Source organism: Onychomys torridus, chromosome 2 (assembly GCF_903995425.1).
Source record: "Onychomys torridus chromosome 2, mOncTor1.1, whole genome shotgun sequence".
Lineage (NCBI taxonomy): Eukaryota > Metazoa > Chordata > Mammalia > Rodentia > Cricetidae > Onychomys > Onychomys torridus.
Window position 1 is genome coordinate 126,650,770 of NC_050444.1, and position 27,333 is coordinate 126,678,102.

At 40.9% G+C, this 27,333-nt stretch overlaps 1 protein-coding gene across 3 annotated transcripts in view; it reads left to right on the forward strand.

The window, feature by feature from the left end:
* The window catches only part of Faf1 (Fas associated factor 1), a 345,021-nt gene extending 317,986 nt beyond the window's left edge, over positions 1-27,035 (forward strand). For all 3 annotated transcript variants that reach the window (XM_036177177.1, XM_036177179.1, XM_036177178.1), the window contains exon 19: positions 24,904-27,035. In XM_036177177.1, coding sequence (XP_036033070.1) covers positions 24,904-24,987 — 84 coding nt within the window. In that variant the 3' untranslated portion in view covers positions 24,988-27,035. The remainder of the gene's footprint in view (positions 1-24,903) is intronic.
* The last annotated feature ends 298 nt before the right edge of the window (positions 27,036-27,333 follow it).

A 27,333-nucleotide genomic window follows, 5' to 3' on the forward strand; every position in this document is an offset into this window, starting at 1 on the left:
AGGGAAAGCACCTATTTAGCGATCTATTTGTCTCCTTAAACGTTTAGTTTGATTTTGGGTCATGGAGCCTGAGTGATTTCAGTTCAGTTTGTTGTACCCTGCAGGAGCTTAGTCCAAAGAAATGGCCTCTGGTAACCTTGGTTTAACAATTTGTTTTAGCAGTTAATCATCTTTTGGTATGCCCTTTCCTATGTTAGAGTATGACCAAATAGCTTAGATACTCTCAGCTTTGATCGTTTGGGATTTCTCTTGTCAACATGTTGCTCCTAAATTATGGTATCCTTCTCATCACACATTTCTGTGAATTTTTGTTATCTCATTCCAAGATAGACCATATGGTCTTAGGTGGATGACTATAAGCAGACATTTAAAACTCTTGAGATCTGCTTGCTTCTGCGTCCCAAGTTCTGGAATTAAAGGAATATGCTACCACACCCAGCGTACCTGATATGTTTTAGGAAGACTATACAGTTCAGGACTCAGCCTAGGGAATGGTGACACCCACAGTGCCTAGGTCTTCCTCCATCATCAGCTAATGATCAAGGCAATCCCTCACAGACATACCCACAGGCCAGTGGATCTAGATAATCGCAACTGAGGCTCTCCTCCCAGGTGATTCTAGGTTGTGTCAAATTGACATTTAAAAGTAATCAGCATAAATTTCTGTCATCTTCTTAAATAAACGAAACTGAGTTCTTTGTCAGGTTTGAAATACTCTGACGGAGTTGTTTTATCTCTTTGTCAGCTTAATGGGATGTTTCCATACATGTATATATTGTGTGTTTAACTCGGGTGAAGCAAGCCTATCTCTGCAACCTTTTTTTCTCTATGGCGAAACCTTTCAAAATCCTTTCTTGTAACGTCTTGAAATGTAGAATTATGGTTATTTATAGCCATCCACTGTACAATAGCACTCAAGACCTTTCGTTTCTGTCTAGCTGAAACTTCATGTTTGCTTATTTCACTTAGTCTTAAAAACTATTCCAAAAGTAGATGCTTATTTCATCCTGACTTTGAGATGGGCAAACTTAGGCAAAAAAAAAGGGGGCTAACTTGTTCACAATCATAGAAAATATCAGAACCAGATACAAACAAACCTAAGTGTGTATACCAGAGTTGTGCTCTCAATCCCTATGATCTCATGCCTTCTGTAAGTAAAAATATATTTACGAGGTAAGTTATCATCTAGGTAATACTTTTCATGTGTAATAAGTGTTATATATTGTGAAAGATTTTATCATCTTTGATTTCCTCAATTCTTACTCGTGGTTCATAGATAGATAGGGGTAAAATACATATCTAATTGTATTTTATGTCCTGTTTAATCAAACAAATCTTACTTTGCTAGGAACTGCGTTAAAAATAATCTTTACATTTGAGAATATGCTAGCCTCTTACACAAATTATTCTCACTATGCAATTTATGCAGAAGTCCAAAAGGTAGTCATATAAATGAGGCAGAATTCAAGGTTGGCTAAGCACCCTTCTGACCTGGCTGGCCAGAGGGTCAATAGTTAGAATCTTGAGATGAATAAAGTTGTGTAGTAATTTGGTAATAAGAATATTCTCTGGAACAGAGACAACTAGGGAAAAGGCTACTGTTGGAAATCCCAGGATGAGGCAGCTAGACCAGAGTATTCATACTGTAGGGTTTGTGCGATAAAGTCCTGAGAAAAGACTAAAGGCAGATTGGGGCTCTGATGATGTAAAACTTGGAATACAACAAAGTAGTTTGGCTTTCTTACATGGGAATTTGTGGGGTTTAGCATGCCATCACTGGAAAAAGAAACCCCAGACTTGTAGTAAAGTTCCCTCTACTGAGCTTCATCGCCAGCCTGTAAAACTGTTGAGTAGGAGAATGACATGACCATCATGGTAATACTAATAAAAGTAATTACTCATACTTTCCTCCTTAATTTACATATTTATTAGCCTTTATGATAGCATCCAGTTTTATGGCGTATATAGTTTACAACTCCCAATTGTATGTATATAGCCAAAATTCTCTCAACTCCAGACACAAACATTCATCTTTATGTCCAAGGGGTATCTTAAATTAAACATGGTCAAAACTATACTAATAGTTACTATCCTCCCATAGACTTCCTTGTGTCAGTAAACCTTAACCTCATTTGTTGTTGTTGTTGTTGAAAAAAAAAATCTTACTGTCATCCTCCATCTCTTTCACTCCTTTCTCCAAACCACTAAGAAGTAATCTGTTGATTTAGCCTTCAGCATATATATAACCGCAATCTAATTTTTATTGCCTTCACAAGAATTATTGCTCATGCCCTCACTTCCTTCCAAGCACTACTCAAATGCTGTGTTTTCATTGAGGCCTTCCTTCTCCAACCAACTCATATAAAAGAAATCTTTCATCCTCTCTAAGTGCCAACTCTGCCAGAATTAGAGTTCTTTCCAATACCTCTTACTTTGTTCTTTTTTTCCTTTGAACTTATTAACTGTCTTACAAAAGATACTTATTTATTTCTCCTTCCTACTAGATGAAAGCTTTTTGAAAGTAAGAACTGTCTTTGTTTACTCCTGTATTTCTGGAACCTAGGAGAGTACTAGGAATCTAATGAGTTCTCAGTAAATAATTTTCAAAAAATTGATTGATTATATAAATGCACAAATAGCCAATGCACAAAATAATAACTGTGCTATCTACCGCATATTGAGCTCCCATCATCTGCCAGGCACATTGTAGGCTTTATATGTAATTGAATTTTTACAACACAATGAAATAGGTACTATCTTTTCCTTTCAATTAAGAAAGACAACACTCAGAGAAGCAGATTTCAAAGCTCTACCCAAAATCTATAATTCCTGGCAAATATTACCTTCATTTCACAGGTGTGGAAGCTGAAACTGTACAATGAAGTCATGTAATAAAGGTCACATAGCCAAAAAGTAGCAAAGCTAGAAATGGAAAATGAAGATGCTGGTCTTTCTTTCAACTCTCACTAACAACTTGGAAAGCTGAATTAACATGGAAAGAGACCAGAAGATGAATCAGAAGTGCCATAAATTTATCTGGCCAGGGGAAGATTGGAGAAATTGATACATAGAAAAAAATATTGATGCCTAGACTATCTGGGCACATGACTCCATAGCTTTTCCTGTCTCCCTTTCCACTTGCATCAAAGAAATCTTTCTTCTAATGCTGGCATTTCCACTTATTTGTTGTGCTACACTGAACACATCATTTCTCCCATCTATGTTTTAGTTACTTCATCTTTCAACTGAAGATATTGTCCCATGTCTTCACAGACACATCGTAATGATAAGATCTGAAGTGGCAATGGAAACCCTAACAGCAGAGGCTGTGCATTATCAACTGTTAGAGTTGATAATGCTGGGCTGCTTTGACCTGTCTCCAGCCTTTCAAAAATAAGTTTTTAGACACATTCCTCATGTTTAATATGAAGGTGACATGCACTTTGTCATTTGCATTGTATTAGACTTTGTTTGAAAAAAAGACTAATAAAAATAAAAAAGGGCCCTGGATCAATGACATAAGCTCTCTAAACTGATTCTCCCACGTATGAGGTGGTTGCAAGAATTAAATGAGGGAATGTGAGGAAAAGGACTTGGCACATGATAGGACTCTGGACTGTGAGTCTCTAAGGTTTATAGACCTTGTACTAGGGAGGAATAAATAGCACAGCCCACCATTGGACTTGCCCCTACATGGGGCATTGTGCCAAAGATGAAACTACAACATCTTACTTGAGTCCTATCTTCCTTTCTGGAAGCATGTTCTTTCTTCTTCATCTGGAATTGTGTGGAAATGTGACCAAATACCAGAGAGGTTTTCCATGGAATGGATTGGTCTTATCTGGGACTTAGTTTCAGGGTCTGAGTAGATCTGAGCTTTTTAAGAAGGGTAACAACTTATTTGAAAGTTGTCTTTGACATTTTTCTAGCTAATTTGGTGAGCTCTCTATAGCTTTACCAAATTCTGTCCTCTGTGCCAGTCCTGTGAATTCATAAATATATTTCTTCTTAGAGTCTTTGTACAGACCCTAAGGCATAGATGGCAGCTCTGTTTGAAAGTAAGACAGGAGGACCTGAGAGACGTTAAATGATATTGTCAGCCAGTGGCTGGGGGTGCTTTTGCTTTACCCAGACAGAAAGCATGGATATGCTATCTTTGGCCAGGCACTTGTTATCCACAACAGTACAGGCTTCCTGAGGTCTCAGATGCAGACCCTCAGCCCTTCAAGTGTTACGGCTGTGTGTGCACCTAAGGAAGCTGGTGTTCCTCAGCTCTCTGTGGTGGTTGTTGTTGTAGCTTCCAGGCAGCAGCCAGTACTATAGCTAAGCCTGGGAAGTCAAGATTTCTCACCCCTTAGCACTAGTCCATGCCCCAATGCTGGGCCCAGGGTATCAGACTTTGTCTTGAAATACTTAGAGACCCTTTGGAACAGGGCCTGTGGTTTTTCTTCCCTGGCTCTTTCAGCATTTTATCTCCATCCTTTCTCACCATCTCTGTGCTTCTGCCAACCTCTTCTACTACCCTGACTGCACTCAAACTGTCCAGCCCTGCTTCTTCAGCTATCAGTCAGCTGGCTGCCTGACCCCCTCCATAACTGTCAGCTAGGTCTGCTAACAGCAGTCACTGCCACTGCCATCCTCTTATTACTGCTTTTGACTATCCTCTGTTCTGTTCTGCTGTCTCTTCTGCTTCTTCTTGCTACCACCTCAGCCTACACCTCAGAAGCTGGCAAGAAAAGACCACTCTGAAGAACCTGTTGTTATTGGGGTTGGTGTTGCAACACCAGAGAAGCTGCACTGGGGAGTATCTCACAAGCAATTCACTAAATGAGCCTGAGGCAGCCTGCTTGAATAGTCCAGGAAGGGAGGTTTGGGCCAGTCATCGAGTCAACCTTTCCTCTTAGCACCAGTCACAACAGTCCTGCTAGATCATCAGGGTAGGAAGTGCTCCTCCTCTGGCCAAAGTGGACGTTGTTGCGGGGTCATCTAGCGTTCCTATGGGCTTCATGCATACACACACACACACACACAAACACACACACACACACACACACACACACACACACACGTTTTACGTAATACTCTTTTCATGTAAGTATATTATAGTTTTTGAGCATCCCCCTCTCCTCATCTTCTCGGACTTCCATTAGCAGAAAAACTGTTGCAAACTATTTCTAATATCCCTGGCTGCAGTATTACTTCAGGAGCCAGAGCAATCAGCTGTGATAATCACATGTTCTTGAGGTGTCTGAGGAGTGTTCAAGGCACAAATATAGTCCAACCAGCTGTTTGACTAATAGTTCTTTTCCTCAAGTCAGTATGTTTACAGGAAAAAGGAACATCAGAACTCATTACAATAAGAACTTAAATAACTTCTTAAAAACAGTAATTTAACAATGCTATACCAGTGCTTACACCTGCCCACTCTCCTAAGGAAAGATAGATGTGGTCTTCTCATCTGTATCAATGTTTCCATATATTATATATAATAGTAACTGACAATTGAAATCCCAGCCCCTAAAGCCTGTGTTGTTTATCCTAAAGAAGAATTATTTTCATAAATATATTAGGAGTACCCAAAGTTACTTCTAGGTTCAGCAATTTCCTTAAGACTCATAGAACTTGTCATGTAATTATACTCACACCTATGGTATATTACAATAAAAGGATACATAATAAAGTCAGGAAAGAGAAGGTATATGGGGCCAAGTCTTAAAAACCAGACACACAGTCCTCTCCCAAAGGACATAAAAATGGCAAAGGACTTCATTTTCCCAGCAGCAGTTTGCAATAGCATGTGAAGGATTGTCAATCAAAAAAGTTTGTTGGAATTCTTTGCCTGGAGTTTTTATTCTCCCTCACTTTAGATAACACAACCCAAAGCATCCATGAGATCCACCATGGATATATCAGTTTAAACTCTGTAGGTAAGTTTTAGTTCTCTATAGATGCAGTTCAGCTGCTGTTGCATGCCATCGATGGATAACTTCATGTTAACCCAAGTGCCAAGCTTAGTCATACCCTTTCTCTTCAATCTCTCCTTCTAAAAACAATGCTTTCACTATTTTCAGTTAGTCAGAAGTCTGTGGATCCATGATGTTCTTGAGAAACTCACAGGCTTCCATATATTACCATAGTCATGTATACAAATTCCAGCAAAGAGAGCAAAGCCAGTGAGGACTGACCTTGTAAGTGAAACTCTCAGCCCTGCACTGTTAACCCTTCTTGACACATGCATATTTTGTTCTTCTGGTTTTTACCTATTTTATTTTATTTTATATTATTTTATTTTATGTGTTTGAATGTTTTGCATATATGTATGTATGTGTCTTGTGCACTAGGACGCCAGAAGAGAATATTGGGTCCCTGGGAGCTGGAGTTACAGATAGTAGTAAACTACTACATGGGTGCTGGGTATCAACTCTGGGTCCCCTGGAAGAGCAATCATTGTTCCTAACCTCTGGACCATCTCTCTAGCCCCAGTTTTCTTTTTAAAAATACATCTCAGTTTCACTTCTGGAATTTACTGCTGGATGTATAGGGAAATTCTCAACAGGCAAACTTTTTGCATTTGACTTTGCTCCAATTTAATATAACTAAGATCTGTAGCAGAATTTTAAAATAGTCACATAATACTAACAAGCACCAAGTAACTGTATTTTTAAAAGATACTTTGAAGACATCCATGGGAAGCATAAGAAGTGGTCATCTATGAGGTTACCAGTATATGTGGTATGCATTTACCCCAAGCTTTATCTATTCAGAGCCTCAACAGTTGTCTTAGAGACTGCAGTTTCTTTACTGCTAACAAAGAACATGTCCTTCAAACTAGCTACCTAAAATGAAGTGGGGATAACTGTTGTTTTCCTTGCTTGTTATATAAACATGCAGGAGTGTAGTGATATATTGTGTCCCCCCATATATTGTGCATCCTGATAAACTTATCTGGGGTCAGAGGACAGAACAGCCACTAGACAGACATAGAGGCCAGAAAATGGTAGCACTCACACCTTTAATCCTATCATTCCAGAGGCAGAGATCCATCCGGATCTCTGTGAGTTTAAAGCCACACTGGAGCCCGGCAGTGGTGGCGCATGCCTTTAATCCCAGCACTCAGGAGGCAGAGCCAGGCAGAGTTCTCTGTGAGTTTGAGGCCAGCCTGGTCTACAGAGCGAGATCCAGGAAAGGCGCAAAACTACACAGAGAAACCCTGTCTCGAAAAACAAAAAAAATAAAATAAAATAAAAGGCCACACTGGAAACAGCCAGGTATGGTGACTCACACCTTTAATCCCAGGAAATGATGGCAGAAAGCAGAAAGGTATATAAGGCATGAAATCCAGGAACTATAGCTGGTTAAGCTTTGAGGCTTTTGAGCAGGAGTTCAGCTGAGATCCATTCGGATGAGGACATAGAAGCTTCCAGTCTGAGGAAACAGGGTCAGCTGAGGAATTGGTGAGGTGAGATGGCTGTGGCTTGTTCTACTTCTCTGATCTTCCAGCATTCACCCCAATACCTGGCTCCGGGTTTGCTTTTATTAAGATCATTTAAGATTCATGCTACACAGGAGCTGTATATGTACACTCGTGTGGACATCAGATGACAGTTTTCAGGAATTGGTTCCCTCCTTCTACCATGTCAGTTCTGGGGGTCAAACTTAGACATAAAGACTTGTCCAAAAGTACCTTTACCCACCGAGCTATCTCAGAGGCCATCCATTTTATTTATTTATTTATTTTTAAGGTAAGGTTTCTCACTGAACCTAGAGTTTGACATTGGGTCTAGACTGTCTAGCTAGCAAGCACTCCAGGGATCATCCTCTCTTTAAAAACACCCCTTACTGTGATTACAAGATGCTGGAGAATCCATCCTTAGGGCCTTGTGCTTGCCTAACTAGTTTACCCCCACTAAACTGTCTCTTCAGCTCTTTTTTGCATTTAAACACACACACACACATACACACACTTCAGAGGTATTATAGACTGGATCAAGACCTTGGGATCAATCTGGCCTTAAAGATTGGATCTGGATCATTCTTCACTGAGGGGTCTAAAACATGTTACTTAGTTTCTTGGTAAGATGAGAGAAATTAGATCCTTCAGAGCATCATGATAATTGAAGATGCATGTAAAGTTTCATACAGTTAGGCATGTACCAGTTAACACAGAGAAAGAGTCTTGACTGGTCATGGTCGCTGGCATGGTGGTAGTACAGATTTTTTCTCTCTTCAACTTTGTCCTCCTTTACAAAGCTTTCAAATAAGAATACCAAAATGTGCCTTACATGCCTAATAATAAAAGATCAAAAATGGTGTTCAAGTACAGGTATCTAGAATTTGATATCTTCTGTTTACCAAGCCAGCAGACTTCTCATTGTTGGAAATATTTCCTAAACTATTTTATGGTGTTCTTCCTGTCATGACAGACAGGCTTGTTTCTTTATAGATATTTTTACTTATGTCTAAGTACTATGGGGACTGCTCTGTGTTAGCTTGCTTTTAGTATTAGTTGTATTAATGGCCACATATCTAGCACAGAGCTTACATAGGCCTACCAGAAAACATTGACTCTATAAGTTACTAAATGCTTGGTCATTACTCCTAGGAGAATATAAAATTACCTTGCCACGAGCCTCTTCTAATCACATCTTCTTTTTTTTCTTTGTGATACCGGAGATTGAACTTAGGGCCTTAAGCACACTGAGCAAGTGCTCTGCCACTGAGCTATATCCCAGCCCTCCTGATCTCTTTTTCATCAACCATTTGATCCTTAACCTTGACTTTTATATTAGACAAAACAGTGGAAGGTGGGAGACTACGAAGATGGCGGCAGTGGGATAAAGAAGAGGCCGCAGAATCACGAGGAAGATCATAGGAGTTGGAGACTGTTCTGTCAGAGGGTGGAAGGAAGCAGTTCTCAGAGGTTGTTCTGGGGTTCTTTCTGAATGGCCAGGAAGGCAGCACTCCTCAGGAGAACAGGTGGAGAGGCAAGTTCACTCTGGCTGTGTTGAGTCTGAGGGGTAGGAAGTCTAGGTGGTGCTTCTCAGCACATAAGGATACTTAAATGTGAGGCCAGAGCAGACCAAAGTTGATGAGGCCAATGAGACAATATTGGGTAGTGATTACAGGACTAGAGTACCTGCCTAAACCATGGCTCTGCCATTTCCTAGCTGTTTGATCTTGGATAAGTTAATTTAGTTTCTAGGTAGCTCACTCTCTTCTGTAAAGGTATGATAATATAATATCTAGGTCACATGACTATTGTGGAAGTAAAGTGAAATAATTTAAAGAAGGGACATATAATAAACGCTTACTGTGCCTATACTGCTGTGATGAATCTGATGGGGAGGAAGGATCTTACCAACACACAGATGCATTGAGGGGAATGAGTCAGTGGTATATGAGAAAAGCCCTCAATGTGTGTATCTGACCAACTAAAGGATATGCAAAGGGATCTTTAACATGCATGTAAGGTAAAGATAATGATTTCAGAAGAACTGAGTAGAATGCTGAGCCTTAGAAAAATCAAACTTGTTTAAAATAAAATTACTTGGAATGATGGAGGATGATAACCAATATGTAACTATGTTCTGTGTGCCTGTTATATGCCAGGTACTTCAGTTTATTAGTTATCTGAAAAAATGTTGCATTTATTTTATAGATTAAAAACATAGAAGCTTAAAGAACTCAAATTTCTCTGGGTTGCACAACACTAACACCTGTATTTGATTCTCAAATCCACATCCTCTTCTGATACTGTGCTAGTATGTTGATGTATTTAAACCCTTTCAAAATTGTTTACTCTGCCTCAGAACTTAATTTTGCAAGGTGTTTGTAAAGCACTGTAGCATTCAAAATTGCTATTATTCAGAAATAAATAAAAGTTGAAGGCTAAACATGACTCTTGAGCCATAAATAAAAAAATCACTAGTTCTGTGCTCAGTATTACAAGTGTCTCTGCAGCTATGCTTTGCTCACTTAAAGTATGTGTAATAATACCACTGTAAACACAAACAACTGCTAATGTGTATATGCTCAGATTAACCTTTTCTAGATACTCACTGTAATTTTCAAATTCAGTGCTGGAGTTCCAGAGTACATTAGCACATGCACCTAACATGCCAATTGTCTAGCTCACTGCAGCTCTAGGCCCAGCCTCAAAGTACTTTACCAAAGCCACACCCTGCTCTTTACCCCACATCCCGACCTCACATTTTTGTGTTTAATGTCTGAGGTCCCAGACATTGTTTTACTGTTTCCAAGTTTATTTCAGTTTTGTAGTTGGCCTTCTGTGAGGCCTATGTGAACAGACCCTTCATACATGCCTTTTGTGAGGCCTTGTGGGAACAGACTTTCTTACATGCCATTTAGACTGTGAAGAGCTATGAAAGGCCTAGTTGAAAAACTAAAACAGAGAAAGCCTAGAACTAAGACACCGAAGGCAGGAATGGTTAGCTCAAGTTTATGGTCAGTTACAAAATTAAGATGTGATATAATTTTCTTTTAAAAGTGGTACATATCAAAGTTAAAGTTACTTGGAATCATATCTAATTGATCATTGTTCCCTAGCAAGGTACCTGACACATGTGAATAATTGTAACTGGTTTAGTGTATATAAATACCTAAGAAGAATGGATAATTAGATTGTAGAAAATGGCTGTACATATTAGACTAGAAAAAGGACGATAAATATGGTGATACTCTAGGACAGTGGTATTCATCTTCCTTGTATTCCCCTGGGGCCTTCTTCCTATAGTCGCCCTTACCACTGTGAACTGTAATTGGCTCTGAACTACAGTGGGCCTTTCTCTTGTCTGCGTGTTGCTTTAGGCATTGCTTAAAGGTAGAGATAGTGTCTTACATATTCCAGTGCTACCAAGTTTCTTTTTTGGTTTTTCGAGACAGGGTTTCTCTGTGCAGCTTTGCGCCTTTCCTGGAACTCGCTTTGAAGACCATGCTGGCCTTGAACTCACAGAGATCTGCCTGCCTCTGCCTCTTGAGTGCTGGGATTAAAGGTGTGTGCCACCACCGCCCGGCCCAAGTTTCTTAAATGTCATAAACACTAGAGAAATAGTTGTTTAGCTGAGCAGTGGTGGTGGCACCCCTTTAATCCCAGCACTCTAGAGGCAGAGGCAAGTGGATCTCTGAGTTCAAGACCAGCCTGGTCTACAGAGCGAGTTCCAGGACAGCCAGGGCTACAGAGTAATCCTGTCTTGAAAAACCAAAAAATAAATACTTGTTTAGTTAATAAGTGAGGAAAAATAAAGTGTGTGTACGCATTTATACATCTACTGTAATTGTTTGGTTTTGTATTTTCCATATTACCAGACAGAAATTTATGAGCTTATGATACCCTCATGGCTTGAGGTTAGACAACTTAGGGACCATAATATAGTAGCATCTACCCTCACTTATTCCTAGTTATTCCCCTCCTTTCCTTCCCCCACTTGGAGTATAACCATGAAAGTAGACCTTGCAGGCCTTTAGAGAAAAGCATGGTGTATTTGGAGCTCAAATACCAGAAGTGACCCATCCAGTGAAGCTTTCAGGTATCTTAACTGGCAGTAGTCAGCCTCTCTCTGGCATCTCCAGTAGAGCATCTGGGTGTGTGCTTTGGGAGCAGGCGTCTCCAGACAAAATGTTTATTTTTGCAGCCACTTGTGTGACCTCGAGCTAGCCATATCCTTCTCTGGGTTAGATTTTCCTCTTCTGAAACATAGATTTAAATATGTTCTTTCTTAATCTTCTTTAGACTCTACTACTATATGATTCTATGATTATATACCTAGATATTAATAATACTTAGTCCATTAGCAGCCATCTTCTGAGAAGTATAACAAAACCATTGACTTCCTGGTCTTCCCAGCTTTAAGATCATGTCCTCTCCTTTTATATGAGAATATTTCTATCCCGGACAGTTTATAGAGACTTAAGCTTCTATTTGCTATAGCTGGAGGCTCCTATAAGCTGAGGCTTTGACAATATTTCACACTTATTTATCTGAGCCAGAGCTTAGGATCAGGTAGCAGCTAAGTCATATAAGGTTATTCACATGCATTGAAAATGTTGCTTAATAATTCAGAACCAGTTTTGTCTGTTTAGAGTATTAAGATATTTTTAAATCCTCCTAATTAGCCAATTCCAACATAAACAGAGAGTGGGGAAAGCTGTCCCTTCTAAAAGGACAACTGATACAAACTTCTTACAAGCTCCTGTCTGAGGCTAGAGCAGAGCATCTGGTGCATAGGGCGCTGATGGAGTCAGCTCCCAATGGTGTCTCTGATCAGCTCTGCCTCTAGGGTTGTGGGGTGAGTAAAATTAGATGTAAGGATACAGCTCCTCCAGATTCTATTTCTTTAGATTGGCGTGGCCCTGGGGAAGAGTGGAGAAACTTCATGCAGTCATTCTGTAGGCTAGTCTTTCCACAAACATTTCTGGAACTGATACAATTTCTAGCAGTAAACTAGGCCCTGGGGATAGAGAGCCAATAAAACTTCATATATGTTCAGCTTAACTGGAGACAGACTCATAAACAATTATAAACAGCCTGGGAGCCATAACATGACTCCTATGCTATAGAACCTCTGGGCTGCATCCTTCAGAATCCCTCACCTCATTAAAGAATAAGAATGCTGTATGAACAAAGAGCAGTGTTGGCATTGCCAGTACCTACATTCCAGAACAGATCCTAACCTTGAATCTGCAGCAGACTTTGACAGCCACTTTAACTGAAGAACCTATGGGTAAAAAACAGGTACTGGCTCAGCAAATGGGACTTGGTCACATGCAAAGCAATGGAGTAGATAATGAGAGAAACCACAGTGATTGGATACAGTTGCTGTGTCACAAACCTGTGACCTGCTCAATGAGACTGGAAGCCAGGTGTGATTAGCTCTGTTCTGGGAATAGGAAAGGAGAATTTAGGCTCTCTCACAGGCCTGGTTTTGTAGGGGAAGTGGCCTTTAAGCTGAGCTTGAAGGATACATAGGTAAGAACATTTGAAATTAGACAGGAAAGACAACCTAGGTGGAGGAAACAATATAGCCAAAGGTTCTGGAAAGGAAAACCTAATGCATATTTGCTCAATAACAAACAACTCTAATTGGCTGTAGCCTAGGTCTTTGAGGGAATAATATTTGAAGATCAAAAATAATAATAAAAAAAAGTTGGGACCAAGATCCCACCGCCCTCCTGTGGGTCTAGATATCACCCATTAATGCATTTCTTTTACCCCGTACCTTAAGTTGTTCTATCTTTTCTATAAGACATTTGTGTGACAGTAAACTGTGATGGTGCTCACAACAGTTCTGTAACATGGAACAATGTAAACATCCTTACTTAGCAAGATGGGAGCTCAGAGATCGAAAAGACTTGGCTGAGGTCTCACAGATATTTTTATTTCTCATCATAGTACTTTAGTCCAGTAATTTGGGAGTTTCTGATACAAGTTTGGTATTATACAGACCTTCTGGACTAGCCTTCAAAGAATGTTCCTGCTCTGTTCATGCTTCTTGCCTCCCAATTTCATAAGCTTTTAAAAAGGCAGATGAAGTGTAATATCAAAATAGCTCAGAGAAAGCCTTGGTAACATTTAAGATATTGAACGTGCTGCATCTGGTAACTAGAAATTTTAATGATCTCCTGCTGTTTTGGTAATTGGATAAGTAAATACATCAGAATAAATCACACCAGCAAGTCTTTTGTATGTCGTTAGGGACTCAACTCTTTTAACTCCTGTTCAAAGCTCCAGCTCCTGAACAGTGCTTGTGTGCAGAACTAGGAACACACTGGCTTACATAGCCCTACTTAAGTATGAAAATGCATTCATAATGTTCACTTTCTCCCTAGCCACTCTGCTGCTGAAGACACATGGAGCATACCATTAAACAACTTCTCTGCAGCCAGAGGGAAAGTATTTTTCTAAAGTTTATGCTACCTAGAAATTTGTGCTCTTCCTGTTCTATCTCTAAACTGCCTTCCCAACTATGCCTACTCTGAAAGGCCCCAAAGCACCTTGTCAGGAACACATTTACAAACGTGGGAAGTAAAAGGCTGGAGCAGAAAGGGACTGCCCTATTTTAATAAGAAATCATTTAAGAACTGTAAGTAGAAGAGTGGTAGAGTGGGACTTTTTTGTGCAACTCTCTTCCATGTAGAAGTGTGAAAGAGAGACCCTGAGAGATGTGGGTTTTTGAAAGACTGCTGGGGTGTTGGCAATGCTGACCTGCTTACAGGTGAGAAAAATGAGGCTCGTCTCATAAGAAATTATGACTTATGAAAAGATGCAGTGCCAGGATTTCAAATGTACTTGTTTCTTAATCCTGCCTAGTGGTGAACTTCTGGGGCAAAAAATGATCAAGATTCTCAGAAGACTTAAGCCAAGTTCACAGTTCTCAACCTAACCAATAGGCAGTTACCTTTCCCCTGTTTCTCAGTGCTCTGCCACAGTCACTAATTAGTGTTGTGATCCAGTCTTACCACAGACATCTTGAAGACCTGGCTGTCTTGTGTGGTGGCCTCTTTTCAGAGGCCTGTACCCTAGATCAGTGTTTCCCTACCTCCTTCAAACCCCTACATACATCTCACTGAGTTAACCATAATGCCTTGAGCAGGCTCAGAATCAGTCCAGCCCTGGGCCTTCTGGCAGCTCCCAGTGGATGAGGAGACCGTTATTTGTTTCTGTGGACCACAACTTATAAACTGCTCTGTAAAGCAGAACGTCCATTTGTTTACTCGAAATTGTGCCTTCCAGAACCCATGAGGGGACTCATCTTGGAAACTGACTTCTCGGGTAGAAGAGATCTGACTATTCTCTTTCTTCTTAGACTTTTTTACACTTTCTTTATGTTCTTTGTTCTTTTGTTCTTTTGATGCTTGCTCTGTATACCTGGAATTTCTCCTGCTTTTGGACTAAAGAGCATCTCCTCCTCTTGCTGCAGCCTTGTTAGAACCCCTTTCTTACCTCCGGGCTTTCCCATTAACGTTGTCACTTAATAGTGTAGTGATCAAAGCCACCACTAGGAATACCAAGGCAAGGAAAGATCACCAAGGCATCCCTGACAAGATGCCAGTTTTTGAGGACATTTTAACATTAATAACATACCAGTTTTTACCCCATCTATAAAACTAAATACTGAAAGGATTATGATAATCACTTAATTACATAATATGGAGGTAATTAGCCTAGTGTGTGGCACTTAGAAAATGCTAAGAGCATTCCTATCCAACTCAAGGAAGGAAGAGAAGAAAACAGGAAAGGGGACGCAAGCTAGATGTGGTATACAGCAGACGTATAGTCATAGCTGCTCAGAAAGGTGAAGGGGGAGGGTCAGTTGAGCCCAGAAGTTCAAAACCAGTTTAGGCAAAATCTCACCTCCACAAAAAAAGTAAATGTTAATTTTTGTGAATGGCGATCATTATTAAGCTTCTGATATTTAAATGGTTTTTTTTTTTTTTGTTTTTTGTTTTTTGTTTTCCTAAGAGAAACAAGTAGACTAGGTTATCCAGAGCATCTAGAAAGTCAGCTGTTCTCTTCAGGTCAAATAAATCTTAACGTGAAGTTACTTCACTGTACTCTGGGAACTTCCATATGCATCCCTTGGACTGCCTCACAGAGTAAAAATGCTTGAGGTTTGAAATAGGAAGACTTGGGTTCAGCTGGAAGCCCACCAATGTCTACTTTCATAGTCATGCATGAATTGTGTCCCCATTTGCATGTTGCTGTTCTCACCTGCTACAAGGAGAATTAATAGATGTAATTGTCTAGCATAGCTTTGAAATTTAGACAGTATTTGTGAGGATACTCTGAAAGCTGTGAGATGATAGTGACCATGTGTATGCGTTTCTCAGAAGAAAGTTTAGTAGATTTGTCCTGTGATAGGTGGTTTAGCTTTAAAGAAGCCTCTTCTATGCCAGATCTGGTGGCTTGTGCCTGGATCCCAGGCCTTGAGACTGAAGTAGGAGGTTCTCCATAAGCTCAAAGCCGACCCAGGTGGGAAGTGAGACCCTGATGCAGAAGGACAAAAAGAGAGATGCTGTAAAAGAAAGTTTGGCTGTAGCTGTGTGTTATAGATATGCCTAATGGTGTGGAGACTTGGGGACTTGGGACATTAAATAACATCCCCTAACTTAACTATCTCTAGACTAATTAAAAGATATAAAGCCAACTGAAAGATAAACCAGTCAGCTGGGCAGTGGTGGTGGCGCACGCCTTTAATCCCAGCACTCAGGAGGCAGACCAAGGCGGATCTCTGTGACTTTGAGGCCAGCCTGGTCTGCAAAGCTACACAGAGAAACCCTGTCTCGAAAAACCAAAAGAAAAAAGGAAAGAAAGATAAATCAGTCACTTTTATTAAAAAATAAAATTGATCAGATTGTGGTTTGGGATCTGGTGGTGCATGCTTTTAATCCCAGCATTCAGGAGGCAGAGGCAGGTGGATCTCTGAGTTAGGGCTAGCCTGGTCTACAGAGAGAGACCCTGTCTTACCAAAAAAAAAAAAAAGTGTGAGGGAAATCATACAGCTAAATTCAAGAGTTTTCTCCCAAATTCACCAACCTGTCACATTTGTATGAGAAATGGGAAGAACATCCAGAAGTTTCTCCATGTAGAAGCATGGACATAAAATAAATATACCCCTAAGTTTTACATTATTGAATCCTTATAACTCAGCAAAGATATAGTCTCTATATTATGAATAAAGAATAATTAAGTTGAAGGTTAAGTAACTTCCACAGTCCTCAAACTAAAAGGAGATTATAGCAATGGATATCAAACCTTGGCACCATGAGGCGACATCTAACATAAAGAAGGCACAGAACCAGTTTCCTTATGACTCTCTCAGTGATGGCTATTTTCATCCCTTTCACCAAGTAGAGAAGGAAACTGGAAACAAAACTTATTTGGCTGACACTAGGTTTGAGGCTACTAGGCTTTGGATCTCCAAAGCTCAACTGCAGTACCATCAATTTCCTACTAGTCACTAACCCCTACATTAAAAAAAAAAAAACTAAAGAAGAAAGGTGTCTATGCTGGACAGTGGTAGCTCACACCTTTAATCCTAGCACGGAGAGCCAGGAGGATCTCTGAGTTCAAGGTCAGCCTGGTCTACAGAGTGAGATCTAGAACAGGCCCCAAAACTACACAGAGAAACCCTGTCACAAAAGGAGGAGGAGGAGGAGAAAAGGAGGGAGGGAGGGAGGGAGGGAGGGAGAGACGGGGAGACAGAGAGAGAGAGAGAAAGAGAGAGAAAGGAAGGAAGGAAGGAAGGAAGGAAGGAAGGAAGGAAGGAAGAAAAGAAGTGGCTTGTCCAAGATTGGATTCATCTATTTATGACCTTTACTCTCTGGCAACCTTTGATGGCATATAGCCTTGGTAGTCAAATGTAGAGGTTCAGAGAAGAGGCCATTCACTGAGGTTGTTGAGGGCTGAAAACAAGGAAGAACACTCAAGTTGGTAGACTGTAACTCAGTGGTTCTCGTGTTGTATTGATTCCCAACCATAAAATTACTTCATGACTACAATTTTGCTACTGTTAAGAATCATAATGTAGCCGGGCACTGGTGGCGCACACCTGTAATCCCAGCACTCGGGAGGCAGAGCCAGGCGGATCTCTGAGTTCCAGGCCAGCCTGTTCTATGGAGCGAGATCCAGGACAGGCACCAAAACTACACTGAGAAACCTTATCTCGGAAAAACAAACAAACAAACAAAAGTTGCATTAGGAAATAAAGAGAAATAAAAATCCAAAATTTTAAATTTTACCTCTATGTAAGATATTACATCCAGAGTTTTCTTTATTTGATTCCATAACAAAAGCAAACCTTAGTAATATATCAACTAAAACAGAGACTGTATATTACCAAACCTATGTGAATGAGCTGTTGGTGTAAATTCCTTGCAAACTATAAAATGCCTTGCAAGTACTGGTGCTGCTCTTTTTAATAGTATTCAGCTCCCCCTTGAGTAGCATCTAGCAGTAACATTATGTTTATGGTGTCATATCTTTACTGCAGTTGAGAGGCAGGGTAGTGCTGCTATGAGGAATTTTGTAACATGCCAGGCATGATGGCACACATCTTTAATCCAAGCTTGCAGAAGGCAGAAGCAAGCAGATCTAGATGAATTTGAGGCTAACCTGTTCTATATAGTAAGTTCCAGGCCAACCAGCACAACATAGTGAGACCCTATCTCAAAAAAAGAAAAGAAAAAGGATTTCCAAACAGATATCAGAAACCCTGATGCTATGGGATGTCTTTCTGTGTACTGTGAATATGTGTGGCTCCCATTGGATAATAAATAAAGCTGTTTTGGCCTATGGCAAGAAAGCTTACAGCCAGGCAGGAAATCCAAGATACAGAGAGGACAGAGTCAGAGATGCCAGCCCACCTGCCTGCCACTGAAAGAGCAACAAGATACCAGCAGACCAGTAACCCACAGCCACGTGGCAACATATAAATTTATAGAAATGGGTTAATTTGAGATGAAAGAGCTGGCTAGCCAGAAACCAAAGCCACAGGCCATATAGTTTATAATTAATGTAAGCCTCTGAGTGACTGTTTTAGAAGTGGCTCTGGGACTGCAGGCAGGAGAGATTTATCCCGACTACAGGGCCAGCAGGACTGGAGAAACTTCCTCTATACCCAGAAATAACATACGTGTCTCCTTGTAAGCATCCATCTCACCTGGGCTGAGTCACTTGCTTTCTGAGTCTCAGGTTGCCCACTTGTGAAATGAAGGCCTGGACTGTTGGATAGGTAGGGCATTTTCTCATCATAACACTCTGAAATTTCCACATTGGCCAAGATGAGACTCTGTCACATTAGTTTACATTTTTTATAACAGAGTATTGATTTTAGAACAGGAACTGAATGAAGCCCAGGGAGGTCATAGGGAAAAAAATGCATATAATATTTCAAATTGCTGAGAAAATTGATATAACAAAGAAAAGCCCTGTTTGGCAGGGAACATGTCCCATCTGTGCTAACATACACGTTTTACAAAGCCAGTTTGCTAAACTGTTGTTTTAATGAGAAAATATGCCCATTCAGGTTTCTCAAATACAGTAAAGGAGGTGTCAGGGCGGTTGACTCCCTCTTCTAACTATAAAGACAGACTCTACCTCTTCTCTGAGAACACCCCTCTCCCCCAAGGAATCCCAAAGTGTTCCTTCTCTGTTGATTTAAAGAGTCAATAATTCAGTAAAGTCCCAGGTAAATGGCAAAAGACAGACCTAGATTGGGTTTTTGTATTCGTATTTTATAAACATTTCAGGATTTTTTTAATGACCCCTGACCTTCTGCCATTCTTAAAGTGAAGGTCTTGTATCCTGGAAGCTTGATTCAAAAGAAACTCTGAGTCATCTCTTCCGATTTCTTTCTCCATATGGATACTACTCTCAGCAACATCTCTAGCCATGTAATCTAGGTAGATTCCAAAGCTAGATTGCCTTGATTCACAATCTGGCTCTGCCCTTAATAGCTTTAATACTTTAGACAAACAACTTAATCTGTCCCGTGACTCAGTTTCCTCATAAAATAGGAATGATCATTTTGCCCACATTGGTAGACTATTATAAAAATATTTTTATAAAATTAAAGTATGTCAAAGATTGCCTGGTTTGAAATAAAATGTTTAGAAAATGTTGGCTGGTACCATTGCCAGCAAATATGCTTGTATTTGATGCCTCTGAGTGCAGCAGACTTCCTTCTCCCCTCCCCAAGTCAGCCTGTTCATAAGTTGGTTTGCCAGACCATTCTGATCATAATGAGTTTTGGAACTGGATAGACCTGACTCTGAAACCTTAGTCCCTACAATGGGCAAGGTAGCCTTAGTGTCCATATCTATAAGATGGCACTAGTACTGATTTCACTAGGCCATCTTGAGGACTAGTTAAGAGACTACATATAAATCTAGAATGCAGGCTGCATGGACCCAACTCATGGGAGAGGTTCACAAAGCTACTATGATGATGACTTGAGGACAAGAAGAAGGTAAATATCAGAAGGCAAAAGAAGAAAAGCAACGAAATTAACAGAAAGAACCATTGCTAGCCACATTAATCCTGCTGCTTCTCTGAAGAGTTCTACTTCCCATGATTTTTACATCACCATCTTGGCTCTCTTCTACTTGTCAGCCTTCAGAAACTCAAGCCACAATAGCACATCTCTGTCCCTCCAGCAACAGCCCCACCACTTCCTTGTCCCCTCTGTCCACACACAGTTCTTCTTGTCCTCTGCTGTTTCTCAGGAGACCCCTTCTTATTTGTTTCTTCAAGACAGGGTTTCTCTGTGTAGCTTTGGAGCCTGTCCTGGATCTCACTTTGTAGACCACGCTGGACTGGACTAGAACTCACAAAGATTCACCTGGCTCTGCCTCCCAAGTGCTGGGATTAAAGGTGTGTACCACCACCACCAGGCTCAGGAAACCCCTCTGACATGCTCCATGCCCTTCTAGAATGAGCCCAGAGCACTGCAGTGTCTTCACAATGTGGCCACTAGCTACTGAGAAGGAGCTTGGTACCCTGCTCCCCCTCAATTCTCTCTCACTTATAAATTACACTAGAAGAAAAGTTTTCAATTATTGTCTACAATTAAAGAAAAAGTCAGCCGGGCGGTGGTGGTGCACATCTTTAATCCCAGCACTCGGGAGGCAGAGCCAGGCAGATCTCTGTGAGTTCAAGGCCAGCCTGGGCTACAAAGTGAGTTCTAGGAAAGGCGCAAAGTTACACAGAGAAACCCTGTCTTGAAAAACAGAGAGAGAGAGAGAGAGAGAGAGAGAGAGAGAGAGAGAGAGAGAGAAAGAGAGAGAAAGTGAAAGTCATGAATTGGAGAGAGTGGGAGACATGGAGGAGTGGAAAGGGGTAGAAATAATGTAAATACAGTGTTTGTGTATGAAATTCTCAAAAAAATACAGGTTTACACATATCTATGGAAAATATGCCTCTATGACTTAGGAGTAGATACCCCTTAACAGTAGGATTGTAGGATTATTTTTATAGACTCCAGTGTGATTTTTGACACATGCATACATCATATAATAAACAAAATAGAATTCTTAGTATACCCATAACCCCGTTAATATTTCCTTGTAAAGATATATTTTTTAAAAAAAATCTCTCAGCCGGGCAGTGGTGGCACACACCTTTAATCCCAGCAGTCAGAGGCAGAGGCAGGCGGATCTCTGAGTTCGAGGCCAGCCTGGTCTACAGAGTGAGTTCCAGGAAAGGCACAAAGCTACACAGAGAAACCTTGTCTCAAACAGCCAAAAAAAAAAAAAGCCAAATGTGAGAAATACATTATTGTTAACTATAGTCATACTACTGGGCAATAGAGCACCAAAGGCTATTTTTATTTTTAAAAATTTAATTCAGTAACAGTGGGGTTTAATTTAATCTCTTAGTCATATGTTTCCATCTGTAAAATAGGAATAACACTGGTTACAAGACTAGCATTTAGATCCAACAATATTAAAAAAAAAAAAAAAAACTTTGTATGTTTTACAATGTGTTATCATGTTATCTATATACTCAATAACACCAGCCCAAAACTACTGCTGAGTTCAGGTTCTCTTATACAGGGTAGGCTGGTGGCAACTACAATAGTAAAATATGGTGCCAGATGTGGTGACTTGATCTAATCTTAGCACTTGGGGGCTGGAGAGATGGCTCAGCAGTCAAGAGCACTGGCTGTTCTTCCAGAGGACCTGGGTTCAATTCCCAGCACCCACATGGCAGCTCACAACTGTCTGTAACTCCATTTCTAGGGGACCTGGACTCTGTAAGGACTGCATGTACATGCTACACAGACATACATGCAGACAAAACACCCATCTACATAAAACAATAAATAGGTAGGTAGACAGACAGACAGACAGAAATAATCTCAGCACACTCACTCGGGAAGCAGAGGCAGGCAGATCACTGGGAGTTAAAGGCCAGCCTGGTCTACATAACAAGTTCCCAGGACAGCCAGAGATAACAGCACCACCACCACCCCTCGGGGGGTGGGGGGTGTTATGGCTCTGAATACAAATGTAATTCCTGGCTTACTAGCTGTGTGGCCTTGAGCAAATTCTCAGCCTTTCTAAGCCTGTTTCCTGGCCTGTCAAATGAAAATAACAATATCTAGCTCAAGAGCCATTGTAAGGATTAAATAAGTTAATACATTCTATGTGTAATGAAAGATTATAAGCTGTTGGCTATCATTGTTGTCAACAGTTATAATACTGTTGTAATAATTTGTATTACAAAGCAAATGGATAAAAAAGAAGGAAAACTAAAAGGACTAGATAGTAAAAAAAAAAAAAACCATTAAGCATAAATAAATGAAATGAACTTCAGAATGGGGTGGTTGTGGAGGTCTCATATGGCCATTCTGAGAGGGTACGCCTCAACAGAGCTGTGTTTACTTCAAAGCAGTCCACTGGCTGGAGGACCTGACTGAAGTTAGAGAATGAGATCTCCATAATTGAAGGCATAACATAAGGGTAGCATGCCTGCTGGGCAATGTGATAGAAACAAATACAACCAGGACAACCTAGAGAGGGTATAGGGCTGCTACCCAAGAAATACTGCAGCCAATAGTGGTTGTTCATCTGCTGAGCACTTACTGACTTGGGATGGGCCACCAGAGGCTCCCCTAACGTTATTCACCTAGCTATCACACCGACTAACTACAAAGGAAAAACTAATTCCCCTATTACAGATAGGAAAATGGACTCTCTAGTTTTTAACTCCTTCAAGGTCATATAGTTAGAATGTAGGTTTGCTTCAGTCTTTTTAATCACAAAACTGTGGACAGATTCCATCTAACTATAAAGCTGTATACAAGTGGTAACTACATTGAAACTCGGTTGTCTCACCTCTTCAGCCTTGCATGGTGGTGGTCATAGACTAATTGAGAAATAGATTTGAAGTGCTTGGCTTGTAATAGATGTCCAAGAAATTTTTGTTTCTGCCTTCCTCAGATCCCAATTCCCCCACATAAAGTAACTAGAGAAAATCATTTAATATTTCTTGGATACTGTTTTATCAATGACAACTATAATTTTAACTAGGAGTTTATGAATCTCTTACCTTGCATGTCTACCACCCCAGTAGGGTGCCACATAGGCCTGATGCTCCAGGCTTCCAGCCTGTTTTGCTTCCTAATACATCTTCCAGCCTGTTCTCACAACTCTGGCACTAGTATGGTTTTGGTTTCTCACAATAAGCGTCATATTTACAAACCACAAATAACAAAGTAGACGATGCTGGAAGAGCTCTGGCATGTTAATTAAGAACAATAGCAGAAGCAGCTGGGCAGAAAATGCCAAAGCAGAGGCAACATAGCTCTGTTTATTGACAGACGCCAGTGCAGTATTGTACGTTAATTGGGGAAGTAGGTAAACATTTGCCAGCAGCTTGCCCTCCTACTGCATTGGAAGACAGACAGCAAGCTAGGTCCTCCCTTCCACCTTGCCTACCATCTCCCCAGGACCCAAGGGATACCAGTAGATCAAGATATGTGCTGGGTTCCTTATAAGCAGAAAGGATTCCAGGAGTAGATGTATCTCCTTAATGACCCTCCTGAGCATACCTAGTCTCCACCTGGATATGCTCAGATCAGTGTTTCCCACATTAGCTTACCAGTCTTTGACACGCAGGGGTTCCCCTTCTCTAGCTGGAAGAAGAAAGCAGAGTCATCTCATTATGAATGGCCTGAGTTGAGCAGACAAATTGCCTACCTTGTAGTGTTTGCCCAAGGCCCCAAAGCTCATGCAGCTTCAGGTATAGCTATAGAGTACCTAACCATCCATGACATACTCAGAGCAGCCCATTGTCTACATATCCATCTCCCTTTATAGTTGCTCTCATACATAGCGAATTTTGTTGATCTGCTCTATGCCAGACACTGTGCTAATTATGTTTTTCCCATTTAATTTTGATCAATCCTACAAGACAAGAGCCACAAAGCTGATAGCCAACACCGCTGTGACTTAAACTAGAGTCTTCCTATTTTCAAAGGCTATACGCTTTCCACTAACCTAATACTCTTCAGCCTTGCAGAACTCATGATCCCTTTTGATAAATGTGTTTCTTTCTCTTGGGTTTTTAAAACCTTCACCTGCCATTTCTGTCCTGACTTAAGGGCAGAGATCTATCTAATAAAGATTTAGCTTTACATTTAGTAGTTGATTTTTTGGTTTTGGTTTTTTGAAACAGGGTTTCTCTGTGTAGCCCAGGCTGTCCTGGAACTTGCTCTGTAGACCAGGCTGGTCTCAAACATAGAGATCCGCCTGCCTCTGCCTCCAGAGTGCTGGGATTAAAGGTGTGCTCCACCACCACCCTGCATTTTTATAAATTTCTAAAACATAGTTATATTATTTGGTTGCCTCATTTTTCCAGGCTAAATATATCCTCAATGAGGAGATTGTGCTGTCCTCCTAGGGAACTCCCTGAGATAGCGTCATCTCTGGATACAGCGGAGTAACCATTCTGTAGTTGCTCCATAGAATTGTAATGAAGCGCCTAGACCTTGTCCCTCCAAAGGTTTAGTTGTTGTCCCAGCCAGCAGAGCAGCCTCCATGCTACCAGCAGTTAAGCACGTCAAGGTCTCAGGCATGCCGTTCCTCTGTTTAACCAGCGGAATATATCTCTCTCTGTCTTTCCCAAGGGCACAGGAGGCAAGGGACCTAGCTAATAGCCTGAGGTCAGTACTAAGTCCTCCAACTAGATGGAACTGTAAAATATGACTTTCCTGAGAGCCTTGGCTTCCTCAGAGAAGATTAAGAACACCACCATCACCACATAGAATTGTTTTAATCCAGTAAGATAACTGTACACATGCTCATGCCAGTGTGTAGAAGGCTGAAAAACAATGTGCTTGTTAAAGATTTCTGAATGTGTATTTTCTTTTTTTTTTTTTTCAGATAACTCAGCTAGACCCCAATAAGTCTTTATTGGAGGTAAAGTTGTTCCCTCAAGAAACCCTTTTCCTTGAAGCAAAAGAGTAAACCTGACTCAGCGGTGGAACCAGCCACTCCTGACAAGCCAGTGGCACATGTCAAGAGATGGGCTCCTCGCCAACCCGCCCACACGCTCGTCTCACTCAATTCCATGTCACACTTCTGCCTCTTGCAAGATTGCTGGAAAAAAGTAATAAACATAGCTACTTAAAATTCCCATCCATGAGTATATGTTCCCACACCTCATGATGGAGGACTGCTCCCTCCACTGCCCTCCTGACACCTGCGTCTCACCCTTGTTTAATAATGTACTGTTGCGTGCCAGTGGCCCCCAGTAGAACTTACACCTCTCCAGTTCTTCTTTCCCTTTCAGTGTCCAGGACAGTTCTTTTTGTCCTTGACATCAGGATGCTGTGTATTTGATATGTGTCATTGAGCCAGGGCTCATACCTCTGCTTTTTTATGTCTATAACTGGATTTCAAGTTTATAATCACCTAATTTTAAAAGGCGGAGAGAAGAAAGTCAAATTGGACATTCTTGGCCTGGAGGTTAGACATTTTGGGGGTAGAGAAGTATATCATATGTCCAACTCCTTTAATAAGATGTGAGATTTTGCTGGAGGACTGATTTGACATATAGGCAAGGTATTTATATACTGCTATCATGGCCTCCATATTCCATCTTGGAAGAGTTTTTTTGTTTCATTGCAGCTTGGGGAACTAATGAGTACACAGTGTGTTGAGGTAGCATGCAGAGAGTGCCAGTACTAAGACTTGCTATTGGCCAGCTATGGGAAGCTGTTACTCAGCTTGCATTGAGACATTTAGAACTTCCCAGATACCCGTTACCACGTTGCTGGCACATCAGAGTACACAGCACACAATTCTCCTGCTTTTCCTACCCCTGCTACTTCATACATCTGGGACCTTCTCACTTGGTGGGGTGTTTCCTTTTTTAGGCTTTTGGAGACCAGATCTCACCATGTAGCGTAGGCCTCAAACTTGCAGTCATCTGCTTTCGCCTCCCAAGTGCTGAGATTACAGGCATGCCCCACAATACCTGGCCATCACTTGGTGTTTTAAACACCTTCTTTATTGCCAAAATCTAATCAGTTACCCTGTAGGCTCTCCTGTAGTAAGGGACTTGCTCTATAAGTTTTGTTTCTGAATGTTTTAATATTAGATATTGGATTTATACCCCAAATAAAAGAGATCTCATTCTTTGGCTATAAACTCAGACTTCATATATTTTAAGAGAGCAAATTTGGGGGCTTAGCCTAGAATTCATGTGTTGCCTGAATTGATATGTGGTAATCTGGGGTTTGATTTGTAGATGTGGACTTTGTTAATCTGTGGATTTAGGGTTTGGGGTAGTTCATAAGAATATTTATACTTTCACAGCCAATTAATTTCCTTTTAGTCTTGGAATGTTCTCTATGGCAGTTTTTGTGTCGTCTCTGGTCTTTATCTCTAGAGTTGGCCTCCCAGTCTGGTTACTTTGTAAGTGTGTTAGGGGTTCTGAGAAGACTTAACCAAAGCTGAAGATATGTCTGGTCACTTTTCCCTCTACTCAAAAAGTATTGGCCAGGAAAAATCACCTGTTTTCCTCTGATGCTCAGCCAAGAACGTCCCCTGAAAATTCTTCCAAGGGATTGTTGCTAATACCACTATGCTTCATCTGCCAACTGACTGAAAAGAAGGGAGCTCACTGTGAGAGGAGTTCCACCTAAGCACTTCCTCTCCAGCTCTGCTCCTTCCTTCCTAATCAAGTGGTACCACAAGATGTCATTTCCGAAGCTGCAGCTGTCCTAGGGTACCAGCTCTTTTTCCAGACTTTGATCTGTAGCTGCTGTGAGAAGCCACAGCCCTGAACTCAAGCCATACTCAGAACCAGCAGCCAGGGTGTGGGCAGGAGTTTGAGAGAGGTCTCTGAACTCACTCTTGTGTTTAACCTGTTCCATCTGATCTGGATTTGACTTCATTATATGGTTCCCTACCTACCATTCCTGTTTACTTCTGTATACCAACATAGAGACTTTACCCTGAAACCGTTTCATAAACGTTATTAAATGTTACTTGAATGTGTGTGAAATTGACAACGCCTTTTTCAATCCTGCCTTGGAAAGTTCTCTAACTGGCTCAGCCTCCTGAATTGCTATCCTATAGGCCCTGTTACTGTTCACTCCTGGGAGTCTGGTCAATTGAGCTCCAGAAAAGGAGGGAGAACATTTGATACCCTCTCATATAAGCACAGTACTAAAGTGACTTGCTACCACAGCAAAATCAGCAGTATCTTTTATGGTCTTCTTAACCTTAGACTTCAGTCAGCTGTACATCCCAGCCTCCAGAAACTGAGTGAGCCCATCAGTGTGTCCCCTCCACATTCTTTGCCTA